This window comes from Chionomys nivalis, chromosome 1, assembly GCF_950005125.1.
Source record: "Chionomys nivalis chromosome 1, mChiNiv1.1, whole genome shotgun sequence".
NCBI lineage: Eukaryota > Metazoa > Chordata > Mammalia > Rodentia > Cricetidae > Chionomys > Chionomys nivalis.
In genome coordinates, this window is record NC_080086.1 from 132,864,736 (window position 1) to 132,888,146 (window position 23,411).

The 23,411-nt window shown below is 48.5% G+C and overlaps 1 protein-coding gene across 1 annotated transcript in view; it reads left to right on the forward strand.

Annotated features, from left to right (window-relative positions):
* Positions 1-23,411, forward strand: part of Capn13 (calpain 13) — a 62,199-nt gene that overhangs the window by 22,336 nt on the left and 16,452 nt on the right. The window contains exons 5-10 of the mRNA XM_057784953.1: positions 5,693-5,867; positions 6,686-6,760; positions 11,383-11,468; positions 15,918-15,992; positions 17,307-17,452; positions 19,291-19,433. Coding sequence (XP_057640936.1) covers positions 5,693-5,867; positions 6,686-6,760; positions 11,383-11,468; positions 15,918-15,992; positions 17,307-17,452; positions 19,291-19,433 — 700 coding nt within the window. The remainder of the gene's footprint in view (positions 1-5,692; positions 5,868-6,685; positions 6,761-11,382; positions 11,469-15,917; positions 15,993-17,306; positions 17,453-19,290; positions 19,434-23,411) is intronic.

Consider the following 23,411-nt stretch of genomic DNA (forward strand, 5'->3'; position numbering starts at 1 on the left):
GATGGATGGGTAGGATGGAAGGACGGAAGGATGAGTAGAATGGAAGGATGGAAGGATGGGTAGGATGGATGGAAGGATGGAAGGACGGAAGGATGGGTAGGATGGAAGGATGGAAGGATGGGTAGGATGGTAGGATGGAAGGATGGGTAGAATGGAAGGACGGAAGGATGGATAGGATGGAAGGACAGAAGGATGGGTAGGATGGATGGAAGGATGGAAGGACAGAAGGATGGGTAGGATAAAAGGATGGAAGAATGGGTAGAATGGAAGGACGGAAGGATGTGTAGGACTCTACAGAGGGGAGAGGCTGTGAGAGGCAGACAGATGAAAGCTTGGGTGAAACACTTCAAACTGTGGTCCAGGAACTGAGAGGGTCCTGTGTGGCTCCTATTGGATCTTATTTGTATGGGGGAATGGTAGTCGAGACAGGCTTTCTCCTTCTCTTGTGGTCCACACAGGATGTTCAGGGGTCCTGACACTTTCAGAGCTTGTATGCACTCCACCTTGCTTGTTTTCCTTGGGCTTTAAGGGTTACTTGTTCAACAGATGCCCACTGAACATTTTACCATATGCCAGGCACTGTATTTGGCACTGCCTCAGGCTCTTGAGCAGTCTGGCTCTAGTGGATATGTATAATGACATGCATACACACACATCTATATAAACAAGGCACTGTTCTAAAGATGCTTACAATGCCTGAGAGAGGTTCGGGCTTTCTACAACCAAAAAAGAAAGAAAATGCAAATTTTTAAAAGTCAGACAGCACCCCTCTGTGCTCTCAGACTACAAAAGTCAAAGCTAGGTAAGGCCAAGTGACTGCCGGGAATCTAGAAAACAGCCTTGAAGGACACGCCCTGAAACAGCCTTCCAAGGGCCACTTGAACTCTTAGATTTCTCATAAGTATGTGTCACACCGCATGAGGACGCTCCTAGAAGGGCTCTAAGAGGACCGATCTGGGCTATTCCCAATGGCACTGTGGATGGGGTGTGAGATACCCATGCCAGGATGCACAGGAACCATGGGGTAGCCACACAGCAGTCGGAAGCCACAAATGCAATCTAGGCCCAGGCTGATCCTTGGAGGGTGGGCTCTGAACAAATGGGGCAGGAAACATGGAGCAGTAAAATATGAAGCTGCTTGTAGGCATGGATGTTACAATCACTGTAGTGTGCATTTTACAAGAACATAGAAGGAAGAAACGTCGCGTGCTCTGCATCCTGAAATGGTTGGAGGGAGGAAGAAACCCCTGTCTCATCTCCGCTGCCATCCCCTCAGGATAGTCTGCCTTCTGGCTCCTCATAGCAGACCTGGCCTTGTGGCCTTGCTCTTTTCCTCTCCTTCAGGCTTCGGTCTGCTCCTCTGACCCTACCTCCTGCTCTGTATGAAGTTCCCGTTACAGAGACTGGCAGTCTAACTGGCCAGGCTTACACTGGGTCCCCGTTGACCTTCTCAACCATGGCCAGGGCTCAGCGGCCATAGAGCCCTGTGATGAAGAGCAGTGGGTGAGATTGTTTCCCCCAGAAGGATACATGGGCAAAGATATAGAGAACAACACTTCAGAGGGGGAGGAGGAAGCCAGAGCTCACAGGAGAAAGACCATGATATGGTCCACATCCCTGGGGAGAAAGGGAACAGGAGAAAGGGACATAGGGCTGGAAGGCTCCTTCCTCACACACGAAGAAGGTGAGCATCCAAGCTACCACAAGACAACAGATGCAAGCAGTTGAATCCCTTGGCCACCTGAGTGGGAGGGGCTCCATGTAGCAGAGAGCCAGCCCGGCTGGACTCACAATCTAGATTAAGAGGTTCTTCCAGACCCATCTGTGTGCATTCTTTCTTTCTCTCTTTGAAAGGCAATATGTGGAAAAACTAAAGTTGTTTCTCACTTCTTTTGTTGGGAAGAGCTGTGCACTCACACTGGAGAAAGAAGTCGAGATAACAGGCAGAGCTGTTGAACCAGAGCGGGCGTTCTGGGAGGTTAATTCACTCCTAAGCTACTTACACAAACATTGCCATTATCTTTCCTGGCTAGATCCCACCCTTATCACTTCTGGGCCTCATTTTTTCCCCTTATGTAAAAAGAGGGAGCCCAGGAGAATTAGAAAGCTTGAGGACGGAAATGATGACTTTGACCCCATTTTGTTAACAGCTGACCTAAAGCAATCATTCAGCCTGAGAAGAAAAGGGAGACTAGGCCCAAATCCGACATACTCCCGCCTAAAGAAATCTAGCTGGGGATAAAACGTTTTGGACGATTAAAACTCGTTAAAAGCTTTGCCCCCACCCACCCACCCACCTGGAGAGGAGAGTTGCAGAATGCAGAAGTGAAGCCAGCATTTCAGAGCTATTGTGCTCAGAGAGGTCTCTGTGGGCATCTAGCACTCCCTCCTGGGAGGGAGGAAAAGACTGAGGGTAAGAGGGGCCACATCACTTGCCCAAGGTCACAGAGTGGTCAAGACCAAGCTGGGACCAAGAGCTGTCCGTCCCCCCAGTTTCTTTCTGCCAGTTTTTGATGCTGTTGGTTCTACAGAAAGAAATGTTGTGTTGAACCACCCACACCAACATGGATAGCATAGCTGTCCATGGCAGGGGCCACTCTCCCTCTGAGGGCATAGACACAGCCCAGTGGACAGGTGGACTCCCAATTCCCACGTATCACTGTGCTGGGGAGTCCTGAAGTAAATTAATCAGATCCGTCAAGTGGCAGGCAGAGCAATCTGTATTTGGAGATTGAAGAGATGGGTACAAGATCTGGCAGGCCGCGCGTCGGCCATGGCAGTGTCTCTGTGGGCCAGAACTGCAGCATCCCAGTTCCAGCTGTCAGGCTCAGTTTAGACATCTGGACTCTTCTGTTCTGTCACAAAATGGAGATAGTCATTTTCTCAAGACGAGGCTCAAACAGAGGGATAAGGACAGGCTCACCCAGAATTCCTGGGTTCAGGTAACAAGGCATAGTGACAGATGTGGTGGGCACTGTTCTCTCTCTCTCTCTCTCTCTCTCTCTCTCTCTCTCTCTCTCTCAACCATTTCCTGTCAGCAGCTAGAGCTAAGAATAGTTACCATGTTCCTGAAGTCTCAGCAGGATCTGTAAACCCACATCTATAAAGAAGAGACCCAACTCAACTCTTTGTCAAAACATCCAACTGCTACTGGGACAGTAGCACCAAGGACAGACACTGAGTTGAGAGAAGGTTCGGGAAGACATGAGGGGGAGTGCTGACAGTGGCAGCTTGGACAGGGAGCTCTTCCATTGTGTGCGGTACCTCTGTGGTGACAGCAGACTATTGTGGGTGACAGACCTGAGATGAAGCCCAGTGCCATAGAGATGGGGAACATCAGTGAAGAGGGCTCAAAACCCCCAGCTGCTTTCCTGGAGCAACCACATTCATGGGTCCTACTGAGAGCTGGGAGGGAGCCTTGGTACAGGCATGAGGACTGGGGCAGCGAAGCCTAATAGACTTTGCAATGGTCCTTCTTAACTTTGCCGTCCTTGGTACACAGCAAAAGTCAAGTCGTCAGACCTGAGTGGGCATAACCCTGATCAAAGGGAACCTGTGTCACTGACTGAGCAAACACGGTGGAGATAAAGAATTTAAAGTCAATCAGAACCTGGGGTCACAGGGAGGCCAGGGAGGGGATAAGATCAGCACTCATTTTAAACAATGTGGGTAAATGTCACATGAGTATCCCTGTCGACTTGCCCTTTTGGTCTGTGGATCCTTAGGTTTCTGTAACAAGAGGTTTTTCTAAGCAACCCACGGCATGTGCGCCTGGGACACAGTGGCTGTTTAACACATGTTTGCTGGAATTCTGTGTGGGTTGAGAAGGAGAGCGACCAAGGCAGAAATAGGATGAGAGGAGTGTTTGGGGGCCCCATCTGACCCACTCCACCCTGCTGTGTCTAGTGGAAATCCCAAGGACGAAATGGAGAAGGGTCATCTCCAAGACCAAATGCCTTGTTACCAGCAGCGGTGAGAGTGGACCCAGGCCCAGGCTCCCGGTTGATTTTATAGAAGCAGAGGAAACAGAGTCGTGGCAGGAGCTCTGGCCATCGCCCGTGGAAGGCTCTGCATCGGCTTGCCCGTAGGGTACAGATGCCCAGGGATCTGGCAGGGATGGAGGGGAGAGGGCAGCTCCTGCATTCAGGAGACAGCCCACAGGCCTCCCGATCCTATCTTCCGTGTCTTGCCATGGCTATAGTTAACAACCCGCAGTTCACCCCACTGAGAGGCTGACTTTATGGCCCCAGTTTTAGCAATACTGTTGTGATTGTTTCAGTGCCCCTTTTCTCAGAGATCACAGGCTTACCCCAACACTCTTGTCCACCCTTCTACGGCTACCATGCTCCGCTGCAGGAGTTCTCACGCATGGGTTGTAACCCCTTGGGGGGGATAGCAAACGATCCTTTCACGGGGTGTCACATATCAGATATTCTGCATAGCAGATATTTACATAACAATTCATAACAGTAGCAAAGTTACAGTTATGAAGTAGCAATGAAAATACTTTTGTGGTTGGAGGTCAGCACAACGTAAGGAACTATATTAAGGGGTCACAGAATTAGGAAGGTTGAGAACCACTGCTCTACAGGCTCTGGGAGACTCTCCAATTTGATTTTCTCTCCCTGAAATACCCTTGGCACTTCCTTTACCCACATGAACCTTAACCCAGAGTCAAGGGCCCTAGGCCCGGGGGTCAGTCTGTCTCCCATCTTCTATGGTTACTTACTTGTTTCCTGTAGGAAACAGAGACCCAACTAGGTCAAAGAGTTTGATTTGTGATCATTGACAATCCTTTCTAAAGCGATTATGTCCTGATGCCAAGCACTGGTGTGGAGGACAGACTGATCTGGAGCACGGAGGAGACACACAGATCGCTGCGCCTCACAATGCTGGCCATGGCCAGAGGCTCGCTCTCTGTGCTGCCCACATTCATTTAACTCAGTGAGACATTTGTAAATGTTCTCTCCTCAAACAAGCAAAGGGAGCCTGAGAAAGCTCATCTACTTCCAGGCATTGGAAGCTTGCAAGGGGAGCCAAGGATGGTACCTTGATAATGTGGGATGGGGTCCTGAAGTGGGCTCGGAGAGGCTAAGTCAAATCCTGCCAGCACACAGCCAGAGGGTAATAAACAGGGTTCAAACCCTGGAGTCTGAAGCAAAATCAGGAAGGAAGCAAAGCTGAGACAATGAGGCCAGGTATTTCTGAGGTGCAAGAGCGTAAGGAGCAGGCCAAAGGCTGCAGAGTGGGAGAGATCTGAGGGTATGTATGCCCACCTCTTCCTATGCCACCTTCACTAAAGTCTCTCTCCCTCCTAATTTCCAGGGGCATGGGTGGCATTAGAAACAAGAGCTCTGTGTCAGGGAGAACAAAGGCTGCTCGTTGCCAGCCTGTACTTGGGGGTGTCCTTTGAGGGTGGGGGTGAGGTCTTATTCTTCTTCAAGCATGCACCTAGGGTGACCCTGCACATGTTGGTGCTTACTGTGTCTTCTGACCGAGGAGGCAGCAACACAGATTGTCATCAAAATAGCATTCCATGTTTTCTAGGGTCTGGCTCACCCCAGTCTTCCCTTCTCCTGGGGCCACAGCGTGTGTGGCCCACAATGGATAGAGAAGCCCCTCAACTAGGGGCCATGCTCAGGGTTGAGGTACCATCTCCTGCTTCAGGGCTAACCTGACCTCCCCCTCCCAGGCTGCTTGGCTCCTATTCCCAGATCCACTACGGTTACCTTCCTGATGCCCTGGTGGACCTCACAGGAGGCGTGGTCACCATCGTCAACCTGCACTCCTCCCCTTCCAACCTACTGATGGCAGTGAAGACTGCAGTCAAGGCAGGCTCAATGGTGGCCTGTGCCACCCCAAAGGGGGTGAGTAGATGGTGGCTTCCTTGGTACCCAAGAAGTTTTTCTTCAGCTGGGAGTGTCCATTCGGAGTCCTTAAGTAGGGAGGAGACAGGGATTCCAAAATCCTATCAGAGGAGAGGAAATGAGCTCAGAGAGATTAAGTGAGGTTTCAGAGTCACATGGCGAGGGGGTGCTGTACATAATTGTAATGGAGTTGACCCCCAAATCCTAACATACTGCTTCCTTATGGCCAAGAGCAGCATGTGGGCCAGGGTGACCAGAAGTCTTTTGAGGTGTCGGGAAAGGTAACCACAGCTATGTGTATCTCCCTTGTGTTTTCTTTATATTTACAAAAAGCCCCAGTTCTCACTGGCCAGAGGGGTAGCAGGTCTCATAGCTTGCATGACCTCCAACTTATTTGAGTCTGTGCTAAGATGCCTTACTCCCTGTCTACATGACACTTCCTGTAGTCTCAAACACTGACTAAGTCACACTGTTCCTTCTGGGTGTGGGGATGTTGTTGGAGGGTGGGAGACCCTGTTGACATATGTTATGCTGTGTCTTGCTCATGACAAATGGTCAGAGGAGCAAGCAGCCCATGTCCCCAGAAGCCCATGAGTTTCATAGTTAGTAGGGTAGGTAGTTTCTGGGCATGAAACATTGGGAATTCCCAACCAGTAGTCTCCACACTCACACTCTTATAAAGGGTTTTACACACACACACACACACACACACACACACACACACACACTTCCTTCTGAGGGTGGGTAGCTCACTAGCTAAGTTGCTGCCTGAATGTATCTTTCTGTTTCCCCAAAGCACTCTGTCTATTCTTGTGCAGTTGACGGATGAGTCCGAGGTGATGGAAAACGGACTGGTGAGCCAGCACGCCTACACAGTGACGGGAGCTGAGCAGGTGAGGCTAAACTACCAACCTGGCATCTGTCCCCTGCGATCCTTGAAGCAAGAGTAAGGGTTAGATGACTGCAGCAAGCCCAAGAGCTGACGGGAGTATTTCTTTCCCTCAGCCTACCCTAACTCCCTCCTCCAGCAGTCTCAATCCCTTCTCCAAAGTTATGGTGCCTCTGGCCCTTCTCCCCCAAGATCCTTCTCCCCTTAAGTCTTTGCTCTCTGTGAAGTGATCACAGAGATGGTTATATAGTTAGATAGGAGATTTACTCCAAAAGGAGGTACGATGAATCACCCAGTTGACTCTGTGGAACACTTGACCCTGATACTCAGGTCATTTGTGATGTACTAACCAAACAAAGGCCCTCTAAACTACATGCGTTCAAACAAGATAGCATTTACTTCTCTCTCGGGTAAACAGGTAATCCTGGGTCGGTGGGTGTCTTTATCATTGTTCTATTGCTGTGAAGAGACATCATGACCAAGGCAACTCTTAGGAAACATTTAACTGGGGATGGCTTCCAGTTTTAGAGGGTTAGACCATAATTGCCATATTGGGAATCAGACAGGCAGGGTGTTAGAGCAGTAGCTGAGAGCTTTACATCCTGATCCACAGGTAGGAGTGTGTGTGTGAGAGAGAGAGAGAGAGAGAGAGAAAGAGAGAGAGAGACAGAGACAGAGAGGGAGAGAGAGTCAGAGAGAGAGGGAGACAGATAGACAGAGAGAGACAGAGAGACAGAGAGAGAGGGAGACACAGAGACAGAGAGACAGATAGAGAGAAACACAGAGAGACAGAGACACACAGAGACAGAGATACAGAGAGAGAGAGAGAGAGAGAGAGAGAGAGAACACCTGGGCCTGGGGTAGGCTTTTGTAACTTCAAAGCCCACCCCCAGTTGCACACTTCCTCCAACAAGGCCACATCTCCTAATTATTTCCAAATGAATTCACTAACTGGGGACCAGTCATTCAAATACATGAGCCTGTGGGGGCTATTCTCCTTCAAACCACCACAGTGGGTAACTCTGACATCCAGAGCATGGGATTCTATCTCTACATTCAAGATACATAGTGCCCTTGTCTTCTAGCTTGGGAAAAGAAGAGAGGTTAGGAGCCACCCTTTGCTCCCCGTAGTGGACAAGAATGAGAAAAGAGATCCACCCACCCGCCCCACAGTCCATTAGCCTGCATTTGATCCCCCAGCTATACAGTGACCCAAAGGAGGCTGGGAAGCGCACTTTGTGGCCGTGCCTATCTATTCAGGTGCAACTTGACTCCACAAGAAAGAGGGTGTCAAGAACTGACTACAAATGAACGAAAATATGTGTGGCTTCTGGATAAAGTATAATCCATCTACAAAACACTATGGAAGTCCAGCTTCCTCCATTCTGAAATGAAGAAGCCAAGAGAGGATGGGAGAGGGCTCTGTCTGAAAGTCACAGAGACGGCTAGCTTTGGCATAGTTGCCTGGCGCCTGGCCTCCCCAATTTGCATCGGCAGTCATCAACCAGCTGTACAAGGACTTCTCAGGGGTTTCCCCCAGCACTCTCGGTCACTGTATGTTCCACTCCTCTAGAAGTCAAACACGGCTTCTATCACCGAAGAGACAGAGTTCCAAACTCCAGGGCAGATCTCTCACAGGTGCCGGTAAACTAAAGAATGCAGTGTGCCAAGTACCCTCAGGAGCCTTCTTAAACTCTTCTGTGCCAATCTGTCTCTCCCATCCACCAGCTTCAAGCCAGTTACCCCACTGTTTTGAGTCCTAGTTCACAGCATGTGGGACCTCATTCTGTCCCTTGCCTGCCTCCAAAATAGTAAAGCAGCATCAATATACTTGAAGACAGTAGGCATCTAATAAATGCTTGTCGAGTGGATTAATGCAATTGCATGCACGAATGAACACATTTGCCCTTGGCCTAAGAAGATGGCTTCGCTATTTCACTGTTACAGCATATATGAGAGCAGCCTAGAAGGCATTTCCATGAGCAAGGTCATGGTGCCTGCAGACCACTTGTCAGAGCTGTTCGCCAGACCCTCTGTTCTACTCTCTCAGCCTCTTCCACGATTTGTCGGTGTAGAGAGTCAATACCATCATCACACTGGCCATGTGTAGAGACTCCATTTCCCACAACCCTACTCTCCCAGCTGTGGACAAGTCTCAGGGTTGCAAGTAGATTTTATCTCATGTGGCCGTGGTAACTATGCTGTCTGGGTTTCTTTCTTGGCAAGATTCTGATATGGTTTACGGAATTGGAGAAAGAGAGCTGTCATCAGTTAGTGGTTATCTGTGGTGAGCACGGAATGAGCGTGGTCTGAACCGAGTGCCTCACCTGGGATGGCAGGTGAGCAAAGTTAGATGGCGTGGATAGCCCTGCCCTGCTTTTCTAAGCAGATGCCACATCACAGAATATACCTTCAGGAGATGTTCTGTGAGATGGATACGCCTGGAGGATGCTTCTCCCCATCTCTGCCTCTTTCGGATGCACTGTGCATTCACGGTTTAAAGGCTTCTTGCTTTTCATCAACCAAACCACTTTTTCTGGAGTCGAGCTATTAACAGTCAATGGAACTAGCATTCATTCAAGGAAATACATCTAAGAAGCCGCTGTTTAGGACAGATATCCTGAGCTTACACTTGTCCAGTGACACCTTTGCTGAAAAGGCCTGCCAAGGTCAAAAGAGTGGTTGGGAGCAGTCAAGCCATGAGCCACTCCATTCTCATCTATATCCATGGCCTTAGCTTTGACTGTGACCTCTGCACCTCTGACCACAACCCATGTAGCTACCAACTGGGCAGGGTCATAAAGAACACAAGGGCTCAGGGATATGACTTTGCTAGAGACTCCCTCCCCCTCCAGAGGGATGAGGCTATAACTCTGAGCCATGAGTGCTAAGATTAAACCAGCCTGTAAATGTAGTATGCTTTTTAATCTGCTCATCCTCCCTCCAGGCAGGACACAGACAGGAAGATAAATGAAATTGGCATTTTTTATTATGCACCTAGCTCTGCTGGCAACTCCCCTGGGCCAAGGGGTGAGTGTTTATCTGCATGCCTCATTTAGCCCTGCTCTCAGCCCTTCTGAATCACTGGCTACTTCTCCTCCCTAGGCCCAACTGAGCCCCTGACTCCACCGGGCACCAAAAGGAATGCTCATTAGGTTCTGTGGCAAACAAGGTGACCCTGCCTTGTGGGTACCAGCGGATGCTGGCAGCTGAAGGGAGGCTCAGGATAGGTCAGAGAGGATGAGAGCCTGGGCTTGTGCCAGGAGCCTCTGCCCTCTGGAGGAGCTGCAAACCTCATAGTGCATGCTGTAAGAGACAGGGCAGACCTGGAAAGAGACAAAAAAAAAAGACCTTTCCCAAGCCAAGATCCAGGCTCTGCCCCATGCTATTCTTCAGAGTCTGCCTGTGAGTGATCATGAGGGCCTGAGCAAGGCAACCCAAGGGTTATATCTGAGGCCAAGCTCACAGCCACATCAAGGAGTCTTTATTCATGTCTAATTCCAAAATTTAGAGCCAGACCTCAGAGACCCACAGCAGCTAGGATTGGAATTCTCCCCTCTGCCTGCCGCTTGCTTGCTCAGTGGTCTTGGGAAAGTTTACTTACCTCTCTGATTCTGTTATTTCCTTCGCAAGAAGGGATTGTAGAAATGCCCACTCCAGAAAACTAGAGTAACCTCACTGGGTTCTCAGCATAGTTTCTCCTTGTTGAGTTTCTCTGCCGCCTCTGCCATAAAGTTGGTGGGCAGCTCTCTCCTTTCCTGGGCCTTCCATCTGTGTAGACAGCATTAGCAAGGATCAATAGCCCAGCTACAGCTCAGTCATGCTCCAGTCCCCCTCTCCAGGCTGAGGGCTCTGAGCTCCCGGAAGTGTGGGATGGATTGTTTGTTGCTATCACTCCCACAGCCCCTACCCTCTAACACAACAGCACAAGGGAAACCCTGAGTGTCGGATGTAGGGGTGAAGATGAAGGGAGATCCAGGCTATACGAGGCCACCTTCTCATAGACTGTGCTGTCTGGTCAGGGTCAAGATGGGGAATGAGGAAGGCTAGCCTTGGCTATCCCAACTCCAAGGATAGCCTTGTCTTGCTCACATCTCCTCACTCACAACAAGACTGTACCGCAGCCCCCCCTACCCCCGTAAGCTGCTGGCATAGATGCAGTCTATAAGGTGGGATGGAGATGAGTTCTGGGAGGGGGATTAGAAGCAGCAAGGGACCACAAAGCTCTCTTCCCTACAGCTGAATGAATCAGCCTCTGCTAGGTGTCTGCAGTTAAACCCGACTTCACCCAGCTCCGACAGACAGCACCCAACATGATGGAGCTACCCGTGCACCTACTGGGGGCTGAGCAAAACAAGGATCATTTTCATCCCCATCCCCCCTCCCCGCTTCTCTCTCCCTCTCTCATTCCAGCTCCATGCAGGCGGCAAGAGAGACATTGATTTTTTTTTCTTCTTTTCATTTTTCTCCTGGCTGCAGCCAAATGAGGTCAGAAGTTAAATTAGTCCTGGGAAGTAAAAAAAAAAAAAAAGAAAAAAGAAAAAAAAGGAACTGCATTCATACTTCAGCTCTCTGCTGACTTTTGCCAGAGATCCCTAACTGTTGTTTTTCTGTTCTTCCTTCCAGATTCGTTACCAGAAGGGCTGGGAAGAAATCATCCGCCTTTGGAATCCCTGGGGCAACACAGAATGGAAGGGGCGCTGGAGAGATGGGTATGAGTGATGGCAACACGGGCAGGGGTGGATTCTTCACTGAACATCTGGGCAGGGACCAGTCAGCCCTCTGCAGTCTTCACTGCGGGCCTGGCCAGTTCATCACTGGTTAGGGCTGTGGGTGTTCTTACACTCTCAGGAATCATTTTCCAGGTGTCTATTAGACACCTGCTATGTGCACATGACAAGCTGTGCACTGGGTTAGATAGGTGCTGTGATACATGCACAAATAGGAAGGCCCAATGGCTGTCTCTCAAAAGATCTCACATACCCACGGTTAGCAAAGAGGGTAAAGAGGCAGGATGGAAGCCTTGCTTCCCCCTTGGGAAAAGATAAGTGGAGAATAAAAGCATCCTTCCTGGAGGGCTTCTTCGGATTCAGATGCCAATGATGCCACAAGATCAGAGTGGAGGAGGCTCCATGCCAGGTAGAGCTGAGGAGCTGAGACAATCCTCTGAGGGATCTCTTTACTGAGCAGACTCAGATGCTCGCCCCTGATGCTTGACTCATGATGGGGGTTGCTGAGTAGCTATATTTCCAACATCCTGATGAGCATCTGGTACTCAGAAACTTCATCCAGGTGCTGGAATGGTTATTCTCAGCTGCCATAGCCTGACCTCTGGCACCCTGCTGTCTGTCATGAACAATTCAATATCCAGTCTCCACATATGAGAGAGAACATTCAATATTTGTCTTTCTTTTGGCCCTCTCATTGTTTTCTCTTCCTCCCACCTCAGTCCCCAGTGCCTTGGTGACTGAAAGGGAGGCGAAAGGACCGAGGGGCGGCAATACTTTATTCGCTTCTCGTGGTGGCCAGTGGGGATGAGTCTGCCGCATTCCGCTCAGGATCTGTACAGACCTGTACAAGGCATCATAGCCGGGTGGCTGCAGCTTCATTGCCAGTCGGGGATGGAAGCGCGATCAGAAAGGAAATGCAATGTGTCAGGGAAACAGAACAAGACCCAACAAGTAGTGAAAATCAATAGGGTAGATTTTCACAACAGTTCCCGAAGCCCCGTGCAGACAGCCAGTGATGGTGGACAAGCTGCCCACACCCCAGTTGGACTCCCAGGGCCAAGCTGAGGCAAGACTCCTTGATTCACTGTGGGCGCCACAGCTGGTGTGTCCCTGGCCTCGTGGGTGGGCACTTAGCAAATAGTGTGAGATAAATGTGTGATAGAGGGGGGGAAGAGGAGGAAAAAGAAAAGAAAGGGAAGGAAGGAAGGGACAAAGGGAGGGAAGGAGGGAAAGAAGGAGGGAGGGAAGGGGAAGTAGAGAAGGAAAGGAGGGGAAGAGAGGGAAGGAGAAGAAAAAGGAAAGGGGAAGGATAAAAGGAAGAAGAGAAACATCAGGACATGTCTGTAGGGTAAGTGTGGCTGGAACCTCTGATGCTCCCTGGAGCATGGGAGAAGGGAAATGAACTTAGGAAAGCCTGCATCTAAGCACCAACACAGCCTTACAATGCCTTCCTTACGGTCCCTTTGTTTTTGTCTCTTGCCTCTATCCTTAAAACTATATTTCTCTTCTTCCTTCCACTCTGGGGATTAAACATGAAGCTCATGCAAGCCAGGCAAGATCTCAATCACTTCACTATGCTCTCAGTCTTCTTGATTTTCTGTTCGAGGCAGGGCCCTGCTTTATTGCTTGGTCTAGGTCTGAATCACTCAAGCGAGCCTTGAACTTGCTACCTTTCACCTCAGCTTCTCGGGCTGCTAAGACTGTGCAAGCTGACCTGGATTATCTCTTACTTTTTCCAAAGTAAATCTGAGTAACCTCTAGCTGTCCCCAGCTCTCCATGCCCAGCACCCCAAACTGCTGAATGGGGCCCAAAGGATATTTTGTACCATCGACATCAGGTTCCCTGGGGTGAGGGCAGAGAATAAACTCGAAATGGTTAATATTTCCCTTGTGTTTTCCATGGCCAGGGAAGGCCACATGGGACATCAGATCTCAGAGAAGAAAAAAGGCCCTGTGGGTGGGCATACTGGGGGAAAGCGTGACCGATGGCCATACAGGGAGATGTCCTTGTGACAAGGGCATAGGGTGTGCTTCAGAAGAGGAACTAGGTAGGGCCCCTCTTCCTAAGTCAGGAAACTGCTGTAAGCAAGGGAGGACAGATTGGGCCTGAATCCTGGATTCAAACATACAGGAAATGAACACAGAAAAAGCCCCTAAACAGGAGTGAGTGGTGCGCAGCGCAATAGCCCCCCTGTAGAGTCAAGTCCCCTGGCTGAGTGTCAGCCCCCTCTCGCCAGAGCCAGGCTGGAAGGAAGTGGTGGGGACCGCATAATCACTGTCTCTATGCAGGTGGTCGATTTCTCCCCGACTCCTTAGGAATGGAGACGGATAGTGAGAGCCGGATGGTCTAATCTCAGCCATAATTGAAATTTCAGTCGCACACACTTAAAGGCAAACTTGCATGAATCAATAGCATATTGATTTACACTACATTTATTTTCCCTTACACACTGCAGAAAATGTAATTATCACTTAATTATAAAATTGCCATTTTACAATAACACATCTGACTGCTTCAGCCAGCAGCAGGAAGCCGGGGGTGGTGGTCTCTGCCTTGCTGTCCTGACACAGAGGTGACCCTGGCTCTCCATTCAGCCTCCTTCGTGAAAAAGATCTCATTAAATTGTTGTGCCTCTGGGACCTGTAGCCCATGGAGCTTGCCTCTGCTTTGAAGCACACGCTGAAGGAGGAACAGCTGTTGCCTTGTGCCTAGAAGGGTCTCTTTCCCTTTACAACCCAGAACTGGCTTCTGGAACACATCATCTCTGTAGTTTGGTTAACTAAGCAAAAATGAGAGAAGTCATTGCATGGAGTATGTGTCATGGTGTCTGTTAGATCCCTGGGATGGTATCATGGAAAGCAAAGTCAATGCTCTCTGGCTGGGCACCTGGAGTCTAAAAACGAAAAAGAAAGAAAAAGCAACGGGACAATAGCTGTGCAGAGGACTAGCTATATGGGAGTCCAAAGGAAGGGCCATGTGTCACTATGAAGCAAGAGAGCTTTGGCCAGGCTTCTCATGCAGAGTACCCCAGTGGGTGAACAGATACTGAGAGGTAGCGGGTCAGCATTGATAGGAGTGGTCTTGATGCGGGAGCATCCTGATGAGAGCCAAGGGGTGCGTGTGGGGAGGTGGCGGGGGTAATCCTCTTTTTTTTTTTTTTAAATATTTATTTATTTATCATGTATACAATATTCTGTCTGTGTGTCTGCAGCCAGAAGAGGGCATCAGATCTCATCTCAGATGGTTGTGAGCCACCATGTGGTTGCTGGGAATTGAACTCAGGACCTTTGGAAGAGCAGGCAGTGCTCTTAACCTCTGAGCCATCTCTCCAGCCCCTAAATATTTATTTATTATGTATACAATATTCTGTCTGTGTGTATGCCTGCAGGCCAGAAGAGGGCACCAGACCTCATTACAGATGGTTGTGAGCCACCATGTGGTTGCCGGGAATTGAACTCAGGACCTTTGGAAGAGCAGGCGGTGCTCTTAACCACTGAGCCATCTCTCCAGCCCCGGGGGTAATCCTCTTTAAGGAAATGAAGGCATTTGTGATTGCTGGAACAGGATGTTCAAAGGTGGGGGTGGGGCAGGAGCAGACCCATTAAACCTGGAGAGGTTGGCGGAGGCCACAGTTTTCTTGAGGGGTTTGAACTTTGCCCTGGAGGTAACTGGAGGTGACCAGCATGTTTTAAGCAGGGAAGTGACATGATCAAGCTCCTGCTTTGGGGGGCTCACTTTGGTCACAGCATGGAGAGTGGGCAGGAAAAGTGAGCAGGAGCATGTTCAGAGAGAACAACTGTATGTCCACGAGGGAGGAAAGGGTAGGCTGAACTGGGGTAACAAAAGGAGGAGGGGGACCAGGGCGTCTGTGAGATGGGTCTAGGAGACAGAGTCCGTAAATGGATACTATTTGATGGCTGTCTAGTAGAGACAGCAAAGGCTCTTGTGTTCCAGTTCAGTAATAGGAGGAAGGGGAAGAAGAAGAAGATGGTTAAAGATAGGAGGTAGTTTTTATTTGTGTACACTAATTATACAAATTATGGCATCTTTACACATGGATAAGATGTATTTTCATCATTTCCCCACTTTATGACCATCTCGTGTCCTCCCTCCCCTCTCCATTGTTAGTTTAGAGAAGCAGCCTAGGCAGCTACCAACAGACCCGCTAGTAAACAAAGTGTGGTACACACACAGTGGAGTTTTATTCGGCCGTAAAGAAGACCGAAAACATGCTAACATCACAAAAATGAACAGAACTAGAGAATATACTGAGAGGGAAAAGCCAGATCCCAAAGGATAGACATCGGGTATTCTCTCTCATAGGTGACATCTAGAGTTTAACACAAGGGGACAGGTGAGGTGAGGTCACCGTGGGCCTCTTGCAGTGATGTGGGAGAGGTCTCACTCTGTGGTCTTTCTCTCCACACCAGGTCCCAGGAGTGGGAGGAAACCCTAGACCCGCGGAAGAGCCAGCTGTATGAGAACAAGGACAACGGCGAGTTTTGGTACTTACCCTCTTCTAAAGGCGTTTGAAAGATTCATTGCCCAAGCCCCTTCCTTCCAGCTGCTTCCCTTAAACTTTTGTGAGCATGGAAATCAGTGTTGCAGCCATTCTGAATGACAGGTAGCTGTGTACCCTCTCTTTGGTGTGAAGGTTATTTTGGAGATGAGACACTGAGATCTCCTGGACATTTTGATAGTAAAAAGGTAGTTTCTCAAAGGTTTGAATTTGGAAACGTCATTGTCACCTCTGTCTTCCATCATATAGGGGCTCAGCAGCTTCAGTTTGCTTTGGCAGGACTCTTCCAAAAGAGTAACTGGAGGCGAATCTTCCAGCCTGGCCCTAGGAGGGCATCACTGTCCTTGGCTAGAAACTATTCAAGACTCCATATCTTAAAAACACATGCTACGCCTCATGTGCACATCTTAGAGAGGATGGTCATTCCTTGGAGGTGTCTCTGGTTTACTCAGTGACGTATTTGGGTGAGATGTAGCATATGTGTATGAAAACAAAGAGAAACAGCGGGGCAGCTCTTTAGAGTAAGCCTGGCTGGGGCTTCCGGTGCTCCCCGGAGAACAGGAAAAAAGAAACAGAAACCCTGACTATGACAGCATGGACAAGCCCAACACCGGTTCAAACCAGACGAAATCCCAATGCTAAGAAAAGGAAGTGGACAAAGTCCCACCCCTAACCAAGAAACCCTTGGCAATTAATACCTGCCAGGAAAGTGAATGTTTGTTTTCACAGTGGAGTGTCCCTGGGCATGTCAACCACACTCCAGGGCACGTCCCAGGCTGAGAAGGAGTAAAGCAACAGACTCTTGTTTGGGGCATGTTTGTTTTGGGTTTTATTGGGGTTTTTTTGTTTGTCTTTTTTGATTTTCATTTTTTGTTTTGTTCTTTCTTTGAGAACGAGAAAGGACATGATGTTGGGTGGGTAGGGCAGTGCGGAGGATTTGGAGAAGAGGTAGGAACATGGCCAAAATATATCATATGAAAACAAATTTAAATAATTAAAACCAAAGGAGTTTAGCACATGTGAAATAAAAGAAAGCCTTGGTCTTTGTTACCAAGACTTAGAGAGACAAGCGTCAATAGAAGGGCAGAGTTTTCCCAGTGTCTCTGTCTTGGAAGTAGAGTCTCAGGGCAGACGCTCATGGCACTAGATGTGGCAGAAACAGACCTTGGTCTTTGGAGAGGCCTCTGGTAAGTCAACACCTGGGCACTTCTGCTGACTGGAGAGACACAGTGAAGTGGGAGAAAGCAAAGCCCAGGGACATAGCCAGAGGTGACTTGGGCTGTGTGTCTGCTTCCCACAGGATGTCATGTCAAGATTTCCAAGAGAACTTCTCATGCCTCTTCATCTGTAACCAGATTCCCATCACCCTGGATCACGGAGTCACACCCAATGAAAGATGGCGCCAGATGATGTTCAAGAACCAAGTGATCTCAGGAAACATGGCAGGTGGTCATTCTGCTAGACCAACAGCTGTCAACCCTAGCTCTGTCCAGACTTTTCTCTGACTCTTTCATCTGGTTAAATCACTAGCCTGATGAAGAAAGCAAAGGTGTTAGCTTCCAGGAACAACCAGGGCTTCTCCAGACACAGGGGCTGGCAGGGTGGTCACCTCTCCAGGCTTCCACACCCTACAGATCCTGATACTCAGTTCCGTCCACACCCAGGGTAGAAATCTGGCTCTCTGCTCTCCAATAAACACCCAAGACCAGGAGGAAAGACTGCAGAAAGAGCATGGGAAAGGAATTCAGAGCCTAGTTAAATGATCATTTCCACACACTAGTTTTGGGCCTGGGAATATCACTGTTTTCTCCGTCCTCAGCCTCCATAACTGTAAAAAGTATTAATAGTAACCCCTGCTGGTTCCCTTGAACCCACAGACCATCGTCCAGACACAGGGTGAATAGTCCTGCCCTGCTGAGGAGTTAGCTGGTGGCAGGCACCTCTGTCACGACCCTTCACTATCCATCATGTTCCCTGTTTGTGACACCGATGACTGAAACTGCTTCCTGTGGTGTGGAGTCTGAGCGAGACAGTACATCCTCCATGAAAGAGGGTGTAAATGGATCTGTGCGAAGAGCACGTGTGTACACTTGCCTGTCCAGAAAGGTTTTCTTGAATGACCCCAGACCTTAAGGCATACTTCATTTCTGATCTCCAGGCTCTTCTGGTCACTCCATTCAGAGAGCCTTGTCATCAAGGAGGCCACATGCAGACTGCGTGCAACTGCTGAGGCATTCTTACTTATTCACCTCCCAAAACAGTGCCACAAAAGCCCTTTCCCCTGGATACAAGGCGCATTAGTGAACTAACCAGATTTACACAGCAAGGCCATTTATAGTGCTACTTTACAAGGAAGCAAAAGAAGGAAGTCGGCGATTGAGTGCCTGCTATACGCTGCTGAGAGCATTTTAATCAGCATCTTATTCAGTACTCATAGGAAGGCCATGACCATAGTCATCTTCTGTGTCTCCCTACCCATCGTCCAAAGCACACGAGTGGCGACCCATGCCTTCTGAAGAATATCCGCTCATCTATATATCCCGACTGCCCTGCCCTGCTTCGTGCACTTGAGTCTAATAGTTTCCGTATGAACCTTCCTCTTGCTCTGTCTTGGATAAATGTGCTTGGGTTATATATACAGAGCACTGTAACGACCACCCAACCACCCGTTTTCTACTTTCTTCACGGGTGCTTGGTGATTTGATGCAATTCAAGGCTCTCATGGTTATTGCCAGTGTAATAAGTGCATGCATACTTTGAGATTCTGTAGTTTCACATATAAATAGCCCTTAGAGCTGGCCATGATGTAGGGCTCTTATAATCCTAATACTAGGGGAGGAGAAGACAGGAATATCCCTGGGGTTCACTTACTAGGCCTAGCCTGCTGGAAAGTTCTGGGTCACTGATAGACCCTGTCTCACAGAACAAAATAAAACAGTGATCAGAATGTGAGAAATAAAACTTGAGGTTGGCCTCTGGCCTCCACAAACGTGTGTGTGCGTGCGCACGTGCACACACACACACACACACACACACACACACAGGACTGAATTTATTGTTTAGGAGACATTTTTGCTCAAGTAGGGATAATATTCCCCTCTCTGTTTTTAAGAGAAAGAGACTGAGGTTCGGAATATTAAGAACTTAGTTTCACAACTACTGACTGTGGCTATGGCGGACCAAGGTCTTAGCTTTCCAAACATCCAAAACCCAACTCCATAAAACACCGCACTGGGACCCTTAGGGGTGTTTCTGAGCACTAGTAATGGCTCATTCTCTTCCAGGAGGACATGGGGGGGATACTCAGTATCTCTTTGGTGTTCAAGAGCCCACCGACGGCAACAATGTTGTTGTGGCCTTCACAATCACGTCCCAAAGTTTGAAGACAGAAGAGGATATATTTCCATTACAGTTCCAAGTGTTCAAGGTATGCAGTCTGTTTGGGGACTTGCTCTTTGTGGATACTGTGTACACTTGGAGCTAGATAGAGACACTGGCCAAGCTGGAAAACTTAGTAACAAAAGCCCAGAGGCTCTGTAGCATGCATGTGTCCAGCGCCAAATTTTTAAGAAAAAAAATTAAACCAAAGGAGAATTAGACTTGACTATTTTTTAAATAGTTTTCTGTTATGTCTGTATGTGTGGGTATGTACACATGTGAGTTCAGATAGCCATGGAGTCTAGAAGAGGGCTGGATCCCTCTGGAGCTCGGGTTCCGAGCAGTTGGGAACTGCACTATGCAGATGCTGGGAAGAGAACTCTGCAAAAGCAACATTGCTCTCAACCCTGAGCTACCCTTCCAGCCTCATGACCATATGCCTCTTGTGTGGTACAGCTTTCCCAGGTGTGCTTCAGAGATATGCCTGGACCTCATGAAGTGCTCAAGTCCAAGACCAGACTCTCTAATTATGCAGATTCTTGAGACAGTCCCAGACCCCCTGAATCAGAATCTTAGGTGCAAAGTCTAATGGTCTGCGTTTTAACAAGTTCCTTAGAGGCTGCCTACTTATGTCATTTTTAAAAATCATTAATTAAAATTAAACACACATACACACCTAAATCCAATAGGTGAGTTCTTTGTCCTCTTGTGTCTAGACCAAAGCCTAGCTACAGCTCGATGGTCGACAATCAATCCCTGTTTGGCTGCTCATTCAAAGTCAGGTTTTCCCTTCATCCCAGAGTCCTCTCCTCCACTGCATTCCAACCAGCTTCCTCACTCCCCCCATGCCAGCACACATGCGCACGTGCATGCACACAAACATCCCCACACACACACACACACACAATAGATAACTAGAAACTTAATTAAAAGAAAAAACCTACAAAGAAAAAAGAAAATCTAATGGCTTGGCTATCTCTTCTCCCAAGAAATTCAAAGCATCCCCAAGGAAGAGTGAGGGATTCTCAAGTCTTCCATCCTGCAGCCTCATGGTACAAGTAAGACTCTGAATCCCTGTGATGCCAGTGGTCCACTGGCCCACCCCCATTAGAGTTAAAGAAACGATGGCACAGGGGTGTGAAATGACATGCCAGAGTTAAGGGTGGAGCTGGGACTGGGCACCAGATGCCCTTCAAGCCTTCAGTTAAACACATCTGTCACCTTTAATGAGTACCACAGAGCTCAGAAGTCTATTGACACACTAAGCAAGAGATGGGAGTAGTCTCCCAAAGAACTCCAGTTACTCATTGAGAGAAAGCAAATTTCAAAGACATGAGTCTCAGTCCATTTGTGGCCAGACACATCTCCTGCCTCCTCTGCTCATAGGGAACTGTCCTGCTAACAGCTGTGGCTCTTGCTGGTGAGAAGGCCTCACAGATGTAGCATTGCAGAGTCATAAATGGCTTCTCATTTTGTGTCTCAAAACCATGGATATTCCCACATTCATAGATACGAAATCTGGGCTCAAAGAAGAACCATCATCTTTCCAGCAGCTGGAAGTGATGGTTCATGTTTGATCACAGAACCAATAGGCTCAGGCCCAGGGTTCTCAGCAGGGCTTCCTTGCTTTTCTCATGGTACCCAGAGCAACAAGAGAAACAAGGATTCTGGCCTTGGAACAGAGCCTGCTGGGCTCTACTCTCTGACCACAGTTCAGAATTCTCGCTTATCCCTACCCCTTTTACTTAAGTCTTCAAGAGTCGAAGCCCCTACAGAAGAGGTTGCTGGGTTTCAGAACAATACTTGAGTTGCCAAAGGCCTGCTGAGACTAGCAAAGGACATCTTCTAAGGATGCAATAATATACAGGCATCCTTTGAATAGCCGTCCTGCACTTGCCTCTGGTGGGAGGAGGCATGTGTGCTTCTGCTGTAGTACCTAAAAGGAGCCAAATATCCCTGGCTCCAGGCTTTGGCTGCAGAAGGAGATTTGTGACATGGGTGTTTCCACTTGGGTGTCCCTCTTATCTCCATTCCTGTCACTTCACCATACACATATACCGGCTCACGCCAATACTTGACTATTGAAGAATTAAACAAAAGAGGTAGGAAGAAGCAGGTGTAATTTACAATCAGTCTCTTGGAAGTAGCCATATAGGCCAGTCTGCAGGATCCTGTCTAGCTGTGGCGCTATCTTGTTCAGCTCTGCCTACCTTTTGAGCTTTTTCTCAATGACTCCACCCACAACCAATGGGCAAACATGCTTATGGTTCTGCAGCTATCGTGAGGTTGTAATCAACTCCACCTTTCTCTCCTTTGTATAGAGATGCATCATCTCTCAGCTGACACTTAACAAAAGTGCATGCAGATCAGAGGCTTACACAGGCGTCCTGAGGTCTCAATGGTCCTCCCAGGGTCCTGATTGAGTTAAAGGCCAAAAGCCAGTCTAGCTCTCATCATAAGACTTTGGGGGACTGGAGAGATTGCTCGGTGGTTAAGAGTGCTTGCTGCTCTTGTAGAGGAACTAGGTTGGGTTCCTAGTACCCACATGGTAACTCACAACTGTCTGTAACTCTAGTGCCAGGCTTTTTAATGCTTTCTTCCTTCTTGGGCACTGGGCATACACTTACCACTTACCCATATATGCTGGCAAAAACTCATTCATATACATTTTTTTCATTTTAAGAAAAAAAACTTTGTTTTTTTCATTTCAGCCAGAAACAATGAGTTTGCCAGCATCCAGGCTTATGGGAGTCCCTAGGGCTGATGACAATGTTGATGCAGCTGAAATGGGGTTCCAAGCTTAGTGTGAGCCTGTAGCCCATCCAGCAGCTGTCTTACATCGACTGGATACTAGTGCTGTGTGAACAAGCAGGAAAAGTCAGGACAAAGAAAAGTGATAAGAGGGGCTGGAGAGATGGCTCAGAGGTTAAGAGCATTGCCTGCTCTTCCAAAGGTCCTGAGTTCAATTCCCAGCAACCACATGGTGGCTCACAGTCATCTATAATGAGATCTGGTATTCTCTTTCTGGCTTATAGGCATACATGCAGAATGTTGTATACATTGTAAATAAATCTAAAAAAAAAAAGATAGAAAAATGACAAGAGTACATGCTATTTTATCCTCATTCCCCAAAGGTTCTCCCACAGGCCAGGGTTTGACACCTCCCTCTCAGTATCTATGGCTAAAATGGCTCTAATCACACCCACAAAGTGTTAGTCTGCATGTGTAGAACCCCAGCTCCCACCAGAAAGGAATCCCAACCCAGACTAACTGGGAAGGACTGTGCTTGATGGGAAGTGGGGCCTCTCTGCAAAGGAAAGAACGCAGCTCGCCTTGTTTCCTGCCCTGTGTCTCGCCTTCCTAGCCTTCGTTTTCTCATACGTGGAACAGGACCCAAGCATCTGCTCAAAGGACTGTGCTAAATAGCTAGCTTGTCACACAAAAGGACTTTCAAAATTGTAGTGGGTCATAAAAACGGAACTCTGTCCTTCGTGTTTCCTTCTACCAGATGGAAAGAGCGGAACATAACCGCCCTGCAACCCACATGCACACACACATTCCCTACAAGGTGAGGGGGAGTATCCGCAGAACAAACACCTATCATCTTTACGGTTGGGGAGGTCAAAGTTGACTTCTCTTTGGTGTGCTCTATATTGAGAGATTTGTACCTGACTTTGGGAAATCTGCACTACACTGAGACTATGTCTTATTTCTGGTCCTGCCAGTGTTCTGCCCCTTCCTCCTATATTACCATCATAACTATGAACAATAAGCATATCTTTCCCTAATACATAAAGGGCATGCTGCCTCCTCTTGGGTATATTCGTTCTTCTTTAGTTTCCTACCCTTTGCTGCTCCCTACAACAGCATAGGTTTCCTTTTCCACAACCCTGGGCACCCATCTATCCCCACGCCTGACACAAATTCTGTATGTCAGACAGGCTGGCCACACAAGAAGTAGCATTTGCCCTGAGCCAGGATGAGAGACCCAGTTGTCTTTCCGTTGTGTCTTCCTGAAGCCTTTTTC